Source organism: Pollachius pollachius, assembly GCF_949987615.1.
Source record: "Pollachius pollachius genome assembly, chromosome: 13".
Classification (NCBI taxonomy): Eukaryota; Metazoa; Chordata; class Actinopteri; order Gadiformes; family Gadidae; genus Pollachius; species Pollachius pollachius.
In genome coordinates, this window is record NC_136946.1 from 10,314,737 (window position 1) to 10,326,228 (window position 11,492).

General features: G+C 44.7%; 3 protein-coding genes across 3 annotated transcripts; all 3 read right to left on the reverse strand.

Moving 5' to 3' along the window:
- Nucleotides 1-592: 592 nt before the first annotated feature.
- On the reverse strand, nt 593-3,770 carry aqp10b (aquaporin 10b; the record flags this gene model as incomplete). Its single annotated transcript, XM_079749365.1, has 6 exons — nt 593-794; nt 972-1,189; nt 1,723-1,841; nt 2,105-2,242; nt 2,589-2,715; nt 3,546-3,770. The coding sequence occupies 6 exons, from the start codon at nt 3,768-3,770 to the stop codon at nt 593-595; spliced, it is 1,029 nt and encodes a 342-aa protein (XP_079605491.1).
- Nucleotides 3,771-4,522: 752 nt separating this feature from the next.
- On the reverse strand, nt 4,523-7,251 carry LOC307085390 (aquaporin-10-like; the record flags this gene model as incomplete). Its single annotated transcript, XM_079750171.1, has 6 exons — nt 4,523-4,745; nt 5,213-5,430; nt 5,723-5,841; nt 6,107-6,244; nt 6,592-6,718; nt 7,165-7,251. The coding sequence occupies 6 exons, from the start codon at nt 7,249-7,251 to the stop codon at nt 4,523-4,525; spliced, it is 912 nt and encodes a 303-aa protein (XP_079606297.1).
- Nucleotides 7,252-7,797: 546 nt separating this feature from the next.
- hax1 (HCLS1 associated protein X-1) lies at nt 7,798-11,453 on the reverse strand. Its single transcript, XM_079749123.1, has 7 exons — nt 11,300-11,453; nt 10,750-11,012; nt 10,386-10,591; nt 10,234-10,294; nt 9,999-10,132; nt 8,975-9,095; nt 7,798-8,294 (listed from the first exon to the last, which is right to left on the reverse strand). Exons 1-7 carry the CDS (start codon nt 11,368-11,370, stop codon nt 8,221-8,223), a joined length of 930 nt encoding a protein of 309 aa, XP_079605249.1. The 5' UTR covers nt 11,371-11,453; the 3' UTR covers nt 7,798-8,220.
- Nucleotides 11,454-11,492: the final 39 nt, after the last annotated feature.

The window sequence follows — 11,492 nt, forward strand, 5'->3', positions numbered from 1 at the left end:
TGCTTGCTGTATTCACTTTACTTTTTTTTTATATGTTGTGAAACAACCTCCGTGAGGACCTGAAGGAGGCCTAATGGATGGATATTTTTTGTATCTTTTTATGTCATATCATATTTATATAACCCAATAGTGGAGAACTCATTGTCCTTTCCTTTCCCATGGTTGTGGTCTGCTTGCTGAAATGCCATACACTTTTGTGCTGTTTCGAAAATAAATGTGTGAAAGAGAAAAGATTTGCTGGTTTGTCAATCGTACATTTTTAAATGATCTATACTTACAGCAGAACCTAACTCATCTTGGTGACTGTGTGCATTTAACAGCATCACCCTTTATCAACTGATGTGGTGAACCACCAGTTACTCGGTGGTTAGGCGCTGATGCAAAACACCTGTCTTATTAGACCGATCATGGACGTATTCCAATATATCACCCATTGCATCACTATACATTACAACAAAGCAACAAGTTGTTTATCATGGACATATTCATGTACAAAGACATACAATTATACAATTAAATACACCACGTGTCTCCAGAAGCTGCAGCAGTCACCCATTGGGACCAACTCAAGGCGGTAAGACATTAGTGACCATTACGTGGTTTCCTTGTTCTTCATTGGTGGGTCAGAGACAGAGTCGACCAGCTCCAGAGCCTTAGTCGCCTCTGCGGCACCCTGATCCAGGGTATGGTCTGATGGGTGATGCACCTCAATGCACAGCTCATAGATCAGGGATCCAAGCAGAGCCCCGAGGCACGTGGCCACCAGGGGCACCCACCACCAGCCACCTCCAGCCCTGCCATGACAGCAAGTGACTCAATGAAGACCTTGATAGTGCTTCTTTATTGTTGCTACACCTTTTCTTTTTTATTGTATTCTCAGCTTCACTTGGAAGTCGCTTTGGATTAGTGTGGCTAAATGACTAAATGGAAATAACAAATCCTATTGAAACAGTTCATCAGACAACACTTACTGGAAGACCTCGCCTCCCCAGCCGGCGAAGTAGGTAAACAGACGTGGTCCGATGTCCCTGGCGGGGTTGATGGCGTAACCGCTGTTGGAGCCCATCGAGACCCCGATGACTAGCACCACTGCGCCCACCATCACGGGCTCCGAGCCGGGCGGCGCGGGGGAGTTCTTAGCGTCCCCCAGAGCCAGGACACACACCAGCAACACCGCCGTGCCGATCACCTGGGACGGAGAATTTCAAAACAGACCACCGTTTAAAGCGGCGATAGCATGCCGCCACAGATACTATACAACCTTATTGTCCACACCTTGGGGGGGGGGGGGGGGGGGCATTGCCTCTAGCTTCGCTGGGCAGATACATAAACACGTAAGCACATATGTATAGTCTATAGACCATTGTCGAACATACATTAGAACAAAATAAATCATTAAAAAGCAGCAATATGGTGCAGTTACTGGAGATGCACAAAACATGCATATTTGGGGTGATGTGATTTTGACCTTGAGTTGAACAAGCCAGTAGACCCTTTTCATCGTCATTATGACAATTGGGTTGTAGACTAGTGACCTTACCAAACATTGACCATGGACCATTGTACATCAAATGATGTTCAATGGCACATGGTCCATTGTACATGTGTCCTATGGTGAACGTCTGTGAAAAGGGTCTAGCTAGAGACACAACATTCATCCCTTTGCTTTCTCTTCATAGATATAAATGAGCTGGGGGGTTTGTCGTTGCCATGGGGACTCACCTGGTCCACGATGCCCCCCCACAGACTGAGATAGCCGGCAGGATAGGTGGAGAATATTCCCGCCGTCGCCCTAGGACCCGTGACCAGTAGTTTCCCTTCGCCGAATAACAGGATCGCCTCTGTGCACACACACAGGGTCAAAGGTCAGATGGGGTTAGGGCAGCATTGGGGACATGATGGGTGACTTGCAGCTGCGTTCTCGGTACCGCGTAAACACACACACAGACACACACACAAACCTGTTTGAAGTGATCAGCTACATTGCAGAATAAAAAGGGGATTGGGTAGGTAGTTACAGTCTGAACGGCCTGTTTACCCGCTAGGCAAAGACATGCGTGTGTGTGTTTGATTTATGAATGGAGCCAGCAGGCTGCAGTCTCACCATAGTACTGCAGGCCGACCGTGGCAGCCGCCAGGAAGGCGCCGAGGACCTGAAAGAAGACGTAGAAGGGGAGCTTGATCCACGGATGTCTGCCCAGAAAGCACAGACTCAGAGACACGGCGGGGTTGAGGTGAGCACCTGGAACAAATCAAAACAAAAGGTTAGATTTCAATAACCTCGGAAATGTCGATTAGTACAACAAAAGCGTTCATGATATTTAGGTCAAAGCAGCGTACAGTGTATTCAGACACAAGTCATTAAGGAGCCTGTTCATTGGTAGGCTGCTGTCACCGGGGATCGAACCCAGGAGCTTTTCAGTTGGGGGTCGAACACCCTCGCCACTACATTCCCCTGACCCCGTGACATTGAAAAGTCTAAACAAAAGAGTGCAGCGAAGCTACAGTATGTCGTATATGGGCACTCAAACAACCAAGTACATACTCCTCTATCGCTACACTTATGTGATGCGTTACCGGGGTCTTACCTGACACCCCCCGGGAGACGAAGACCCCGAAGGAGGTCCCCAGAGCGAAGCCCAGGTTTATGGAGAGGTACTGGCCCTTCTGGTCCTCCGTGGTTGTCACCTGGGCAACGGAGCCACAGCCAAACAGCTGCACACACAGCACATCTCTTTATTGGTTTATTAGGTTATTGCATCTCTCTCCAGTAGACACATTTGCATTGACACTATCGGCGATGACCTTTGAACCGTAGGACCGTTCTTCATGCCATTTAATTCACTGCCCTTATTGTCCAGTTTATTTACCTGTGCAGCCTTAACACGTATACTGCGTTAGGTTTGGTAGCATGTGCAGTTTGTTTTTCAACATTATCTGCTTGGATACTAGAGTGCTTTTCATTGCCTGTTGTGCAATGAGAATAACGCTGAATCTAATCTCTTGTTATTTGAAAGAAATTTCGAGCCTTAGAAACAATCTACCTATTTTACAGTTTGTCAGTCTGTCTGATCAAAGTAAGCGCAGATGTTTATGGACTACCTATTCCAACTAAATGATTTGGAAAACGCAAGCGCAGCGATTTCAGATTAGATTAGACAGCATCAAGAAACCAACATAACAAAACCAACCTGTAAAATATTAGATTTTCACCGTCAAAATTGTTTACTAAATACTTCCATTATATCTGCCTTTTCTCCTCATCTGACACATGTGTCTTTCTCTGTGGCTGTGCTTGGGCCAAAGTCCTTGGTTAGCCATTGTGAGAATACACTCAGGGGTCACCATGGGCAGTCAGCCTTGTGTGTTTGTTGTCAACATGTTGCACACTAGCAAGAGACTGCATATTTTCACAATAACTTGAATTAAAAATGTCCATATATTTAAGATACCATTCTTTGTTAATCCCAAACCACAACTTTAAACCAATTTACAAAACATAACACAAACCGAAATACACAAACAATCCTCAAATCAAAACTCACAATCAGGATGTAGACTCCAAGGCACTCCGCCAGGCACTCCCTCACCAGCTGACTCTGGACTCTACACTTCCTCAGCAGTCTCTCCATCACGCCAGACGACTCTGCCAGGTCCTCAGCGTACTGCCAGTGGGGGTCTTTTACTGCAGCGGGGGCCCTGAAAGAATCATCTGACCCGGGCAGCGCTACTACGCTCTCTGGCTGACGGGGCAAAGCTTGCCTTTTCATACTCGAAGTGTAAACCACGTCATGCACTTTATGGCATGGATGAGGTGGAGGGGGTGGTGAGCCGGTCTGGGCTAGTGGAGTATAGTTCATTTTGCAAGCATACTGATATGTTCTGGACAACGTTGGCCTCTGAACTGGTAACTGGGCTTTTAGCTTGGCTGTGTGTGTGTTTGTTTTTTCTCTCAGCTGATATTGATTGCCTTTGATAATCACTGGTATTTGATTGGCTGTTGGCAGCAGTATAGTCTTCATTCCTCAGCATGTTTGTACCATTGTCCAAAATTATCATTCTTTATTCTTCATCAAACTCTGGTTATTGACAAGATCAAAATGACAGACTACAAATAGTGTATACAGATATTATTCTTTGCACATATTATGCAATCGATTTTTATGGTTTCGGATGAAATCAATAAATTGATAAGATATGAAAAAAAGTTTTTACTGCACAACAATTATCTCAATCAAATATCCATAATGGAAGAAAAGGCATATTTCATTGAACAACCAGAGAACGAAACACATTGCCAATCATTGTTTCAAACTAGTGATTACATTTTTCTTGGCCTAACTTCGTTTTTTCTTTAGCATTGGCAGGTGCTGGTTGAGACACATTGGCACTGAGTTGCCTATTCAAGGATACTTTGGCTGTAGTGCAGTGCTTAAAACGAGTGCAGCTGAAACAAAACCAACTGCATTGCAACAGTTTCTTCTTTGCTCTCTTCCCTCCAATATACACAGACAGTTTATCTTCAATCCAGCCTGATCTGGGCCATATCCTCTCCATTCGACGCAACGTTTGTTGACCGTCTCTCCCCGGAGTTGGAGAGGTTTGTGAGGACCAAGGCGTCGCCAGGCCCGTCCTGCCCGGCCCCGGGCAGATGCCAGTGGATAAACACGGAATACACCCCGGAGCCCACCAGGGCCCCCAGCATGGGGGCCACGATAGGGACCCAGAACCAGTAGTTGTAGCACCTGCAGGTTTTTAAACAGAGGACAGAGCCGATTGGGTTGTGACACAAATCACATGACTAAACTGAAACTTTTGAATGAAAAACCTGATCACTTCAGCCAGTATAGCAACAGGTGACCAGCCGTAGACATAGACATAGCCTGACGATACTCGGGTAGTAAATACTTTCACTTTCCTTGCTGTACTTTTGTGTTTTCTAATTCTAATTGTATAACTTTGAATAAAGGGAGAATGGGTAAAATTAGTTTTGAGCCCAAACACTGGAATCATTTTTTAAACCCATATTTATGGACTGCTTAATGATTGAGGGGCTGTGAGGCTACCAGAGATGTCTCTGACCTGGTTGAGCCGTGATAAATAAAGCATCAATAAAGTATAATGAATCTGAGAGTGAGGTGATTCAGCTGGAGAGTGGCCCCGGTCGCCGTGCCTTAACCCCCTCTAGGGGGTCCATCAGTAGGGGACTCACGTGAACACCTCGGTCCCCCAGCCGGCGAACAGCGTGAAGAGGCGGGGCCCCAGGTCGCGGGCCGGGTTGACCCCTCCCCCGCAGTTGGAGGACATGGAGCAGGAGACCCCCAGGAACATCAGGCCCACCAGCAGGGGCAGCAGGTCCCGGGACGCAGGGCTGTTCTGGGGGTCCGCCAGGGGCAGGTAGGACAGCATCATCATCCCAGTGGCCACCACCTGGGGGGGAGACGAAAACACAAACACACACACACCTGTTTAAAAATGAACTGGACAAAAAATGAAGTCATCTGTCAATTTTTATTTGACTCATTTATATTTATATTTATTATTGAATGTGCTTTCTAAGTGTTTGAAAATTCACTTATTGACCTCAAAATGATTCCAATGGCCTTTTGTCCTTTCCTGGATTCGCTCCTACATTGTTCGGTCAAATACGCCCAAAATCATTTTCAGCATCAAACATATTTCCCGTTGTTACTGTTGGTGGTTAGGACCCATTCAGCCTCACCTGATCCAGGAAGCTGCCGTGGTGAGACATGAAGCTGGACGGGTAGGTGGCGAATATGGAGGCCGTTTCATTTGGTCCGTAAACCGCCAAGACGCCACCACTGAAGTCCATAATGGCTTCTTCTTGGGACAGTTACCAAAATAGACACAACAGATATAGGAGGACTCAGGAGGGAGTCCTAACACTTTTATCTCATTCATGAATTAAGTAAAATCCCCCAATACATATATTGATACTAACAATAATAAGAATAGTTTCATAGTTCATGATTAATTGCATTTATACAGTGCTTTTCAAGCCGCTCAAAGGGCCATACATATTGTTCTTATTTATTAGCTTCCCGAAACATCTGTAATATTAACATTGGAGACATGTCATGCATACCATAATACATGAGGAAGACGAGGGCAGAGGCCACGTAGGCCCCCAGGACCTGAGAGAGGCAGTAGGGCAGCAGCTTGGACCAGGACAGACTGCCCACCACACAGTAGCTCAGGGACAGAGCTGGGTTCAGGTGGGCTCCTGTTGGGAGGAGACAGGTAGGAAAGGTCAAAGGTTGAAGACGAGGCCTAGGCTGAGGTGGATGTCAAGGAGACCTTTCATTTATCTTTGCCATTTTTATATTTTATCTCTAATCTGATGGAATATGTTTTTCTGATTGGTCTAAATACCACAATTAATTAAGTAGTGTTAATTAGTCCACTTGCCTTTTTTTCATACAAATTATTTTAGAATCCAAACACTGGAATAAGTGTATAACCCATATTTATCGAATGCTTTACTTGCACACTGACAAAAGCACAGGTATACATGTTAGCCTTAGCAGCCGTTGGCTCCTGGGGCTCATGGTTGAGGGGGTGGGAGGCTACCAGAGATGTCTCGGCCCAGGTACATGGCTACCATGATTCCTGCAGAGAAAGCCAAGTTCACCGACATAGGCTGACCCTTGGCTCCACGGCTGGTCTTCATCTGGGCCAGTGCTGCACAGCCAAACACCTGAGGACGGGCCGGGTGAGGAGAAGGAGGAGGTACGTGTTTAAAAAACCAAGCCAAGCAGGCTGTTACAGGCACTGGGCGTCACGCCTGCCGATCACGCATTTGTATTAATGCTAAGAGATCATTGAACACATCACACTCTACAACAAAGAGAGATTCCTCCAGAGCCACCAAACCTGTTTCTTAATGCTTGGTTGCAACTATGTTGACCTCTATTTCAGAAGTATTCACTGCCCCAAATCACAAGAAAGCGATGAATACAACAACATTCAACTCATGCGTGTAATCGTAGTCCTTGCTTTTGTCTTTTGTGTTAAGTGTATTCCCAGGAAGACTAGTTGACATTGTTTTTCAGGTAATGATCCTTGAATAAACCATTACACCTCAGAATTACAAGCAGTATATTGTCATCAGAGCAAAAGCAAAGCAAAGGTGGATTTACTCACAATAACGATGAAGCTACACAAGAATTCACTCAGACACTGCCGGAGCAAGACGTTCCTGATTCGTAGGCTTCTCTTCCCGCTCTCCATCCTCTTCTGTCCACTACAGATCTCAGAACGGGATCAATTCTCTTTTTCCAAGGTTTTAGAAATATATTCATGTGGCCTTGTGTTATGGTCATCCACCTTTAGAGTCAGTCCCACTGTTGTTTTCATTTAAGTCTTGTCTCGAGTGAGACAAAATATTGTTTGTACGTGTTTGTGTGTGTTCCACTTTTGTTACTATCAAAGATAAAGCTCTAGTCCGGGAAGTGACATTAGTATCTTATTACACGATTAAAAAGTTACACTAACAGAAAGTTATTTTTACGTGAATGACTTCCCTTCGAGGGAGTTGTTATCACCAAGGCCATCAAGCTACACTTTCGGGAATATCATCAACAACAAAATGAATGATTCTGAAGAAAAGGCCACGTACAAATGTGTTAAATATTTCCTTAGTTTTACTGAATGTCAGTAATATGAACTGTCATTTGTTTTTAGTCTGATCAACACACATATTTCCTCCCATTATTGTAGAAGATCATTTACGTTTTTGGTAATAAATAAATGTACAAATAATTAATGAGAACAGTATCAATATATTAAGACTTTATTTTGCATGGTCATACACATATAGGCTTAAAGCCGGGGAATATAAAAATAAAGTGAGATCATGTGAATAGTAAATGATCATATCATTTAAATGAGAATGTTTTCATTTTAATCAATTTAGAAATGAATCTGTCCAGCCCAATTAGAAAACAGTTGTTTTAAATCATTCATATTTATTAAACTGGCTCGTAATGGCAAGGCGTTTCTTTTGGCAGTGCCAGCTCACCCAATAATCCATATAATCATTAATAGTGTGGAAGTTTCCCAGCCAATGCATTCACCCAACTCCATATGTACACACACACACAACAGAAAAATATAAAAGATCAGCCTCTGCAATAACAAAAAGACTGTCGCAGCCGGTTGAACAAACACAAAGTTTCATCTTCCCTTATCGTTTCGGGTTTATTTGAAACCGCCGAAGAACCTTGGGAACATGAAGCCATCATCCCGGAGGTCCGAGAACAGCTGTCCCCTGCCTGCGGTGGGGTTGAACACAAGAGAGGGCACATTTTACAGACTTACCTCAAAAGAATACCACAGTAATGTCAGGCACCATGATGAAAATAAGTGCTTGCACTTTGTAATGTTTTTTTCTATCCCTTGGAGATGTCTGTATTCCAAATAAATCAAATCAATGTTTTCATTAAAGATTCTCAAAGAGCCAATGCTGAACACTTGCAGCAGTTTGCCATAGTATGACGTAATTGGCAAAATCCCTATTCCAAACTAAACAAGGCACAGCAATGTAATTAATTTACTAATCTATATGATTCATTCTAAAAGATTACTGTACGCAGATTCATTGAAACAACACACCAATAGGCTTCATGTTTTGGTGAGTAATTTTCCTGTACAATTACATTTACAATTAGGGCATTTAGCAGACGCTTTTATCCAAAGCAACTTACATCGGTTAATACACACATGGACACACCGACGGCAGAGTCAACCATGCAAGGCGACAGCCAGCTCGTCAAGAGCAGTTAGGGTCAAGTGTCTTACTCAGGGACACATAAGTGTCTCGCTCAGGGACACATCAACTCAGCTAGGAGGAGCTGGGGAACGAACTAGCAACCTTTCGGTTACATGACATCTGCTCTACCTCCTGAGCTAAGCCGACCCTGTAAGCAGCAGATACTTAGCAGCGCGTACTAACCGGGCCCCAGGGGTCCATCTCCTTTAGTGGGGGCCTCTGGGTTCCCTTGGGCTCCTGAGCGGGTCACGGTGGTCTCCTCGTTCCCCTGGCCGTCTTTGACGGTGCGTCTTTCCTCCACCGACTGACACAAGCGGGACGAATACACAATGTCTCAGAATACTTCAACACGTATTCTGAAATGCTGTTCACTGCCAATTCGTCATTCCATATTTTATGTGTTTTATGAGCGCTAGGTTCAACAAAGGTCGACCCCATAAGGACATGTGTGGGCGGCTGGTCTATGCTTTCAGCAGTAACCCAACACTAGAATCAAACTGCCGGCACAGCACGACCTCTGGTGAACTTGTCTTTGCAGCTGTCATTTGTCAACACGTGTCTGATGGACTTCCACCATGTTCAGCAGCCATCTCGCCCGCGCGCTCTCGAAGAGTGTGGCCACAAAAGCATCATCCCATGCCATTTTTGTTTGTTGTGTGTGGCACATGAATGTGGGTTTACAAGAATGACAACAACGAAAAGTGAAATTACAGTACATTTAGCACATCCTTTAAGTGAGTCGAGTCAGTAGCTAATGTTATCGTGGTGTCATATGAGAAGCAAATGCCATAGATGGGTCATAGTTTTCTCAGCAGTAGTATTAGTCAGGCATGGGGGGCGGTAGGGCTGGGCGATTAATCGAATTTCGACCTCGATTTCAGCGTCAAACGATCACAAAACTAATATAATCAAGTTTTCGATATATATATTTTATTTTTATTAAATGTATTATAGAAAGTGCAAAACAGCTGGATACATATCTGTAGATTATTTTAGATTTTAACATTTTCTTTTTGACCATTTTGTTAATTTTTTTAAGGCAAAATTTCAAAGTTCTCATTTACTAAGTGTTCTTGGGAGAGACATGCTGAATAAATACATCATGTTTTCAAACTCAAAAATGATTGTGATTTCAATGTTGACCAAAATAATCGTGATTATGATTCTTTCCGAGAATCGAGCAGCCCTATCGGGCGGTGTCTCTCACCCCGTCCGGTTTCACCACCTTGGTGACGATGACCGACTGAAAGTAAGACCTAGACCTTGGTTGGCTGGGCGTCTCAGAAGGGGGTGGGGTAAGAATCTTATCCAGGCCGCCAGAGGAAACGGCCGAATCCAGATCTAAACAGAGGGATACAACAGCGGTCACAATGCCTTCCGCCGTCACAATTATAAATGTAGATATGTATATAAAAGAACGGGCCGTTAGAAATAGGTGTTACCTCCATCTTCCCTACGCCCCTCTGGCCTTCCCTTTGGCCCCTGCGTCCAGATGTCATTGAACTACAGAGAACAAGAGAAAAGCCATGTGTGCTAATGAGACACACGGTCTGCTATTGTGCTGAGGATGCCAACGCATTGTTTGGTTCCTTACTTTAGGAAAGGGGCTCCAGCCATGAAAGGGAGAGCTGGGGAGGCGTGGTGTGTCCTCTTCTCTGGGCGGCACTGAGGGCCCCCGGGGTCTCTGTATGGCGTCCTCCTGTGGTTTCAGCATGGAGTCCCTCAGGGCATTGCCACTGGAGGGTCTCTGCCCATTGTTGTCTGACCCCCCATGCGATGGGGGCATGATTCTTGGGATATCTGAGGAGTATAACAGAACATAAATGAGTTGGGGTAGCAGGAAAAGGGGGAAGATTATATTATGACGTTAGAACATAATATTATATTATTCGTGACATCTGCATTAAGTTTTTTTGCAACTCTAAATGTATAAATGTGTACAGCGCACATGTATTTACCGAAGGGGCCGGTTCCATGCTGTTCCTCGAACTGACCCAGGTGAGAGAAGATTTCCTCCATCCCTCTGAGGACGTGACCAAAAAGAGGAGGCTCATCGATTCTCATGCCACTGGGTCCAAAGCTGAAACCGAACCTCAACGCGTTATCAAAGGGGTCACGCTGGTCTCCGCTGTAACCATCCTGGGGGAATCCATCCTCCTCGTAGCCATCGTCATCATCATCATCATCATCGTCGTGGGTCATGCCCTCGAAAAATGGGTCCCTGGTACAGATACAGGTTTAATATTGTTTTAAATACATGACACTCAATCGAATTGGATAAAATTGTAGTCTGGTAAATATAGCGATAAAGAGTAACCAATTTTGAAACGGTTATAATTGTTACTATTGATTCGGAAAATGGGGTGGGGAAACTACTATCAAACTAGTATTGTATTTGCTAATCCCAGGTTCCTTTGACTTTGCGTGATCGGGGGACTTTCTCCACTAATACGGCGTGCGTACTAGTTAGCTATCATTCGTAGAGCCCGCACAGAAGTGTGGTTTTACCTTCGGCCGTCTCCACGGTACTGTCCTCCGGGAACCCCGAAGAAGCCGCGAAATAAATCAAAAACACTCATATTCGGTTCATCTTAGAGAAAGGAGAAGGCCGTGAGAAAGTTAAGGCGTCAGGGGTAGGACACTCAGTTGTCAATAATGCCGTAACGCATTCTAGCAATTTCAGAATGACGCAGGATGTCGT

Bases quoted from the DNA above. Each gene is read 5' to 3' on its own strand.
- hax1 (XM_079749123.1), bottom strand. From the start codon at position 11,370: ATGAGTGTTTTTGATTTATTTCGCGGCTTCTTCGGGGTTCCCGGAGGA. The intron at 10,592-10,749 runs GTAAATACATGT...TATACTCCTCAG, and splicing joins GCATGGAACCGGCCCCTTCG to ATATCCCAAGAATCATGCCC. The intron at 10,295-10,385 runs GTAAGGAACCAA...TGTTCTCTGTAG, and splicing joins GCTGGAGCCCCTTTCCTAAA to TTCAATGACATCTGGACGCA.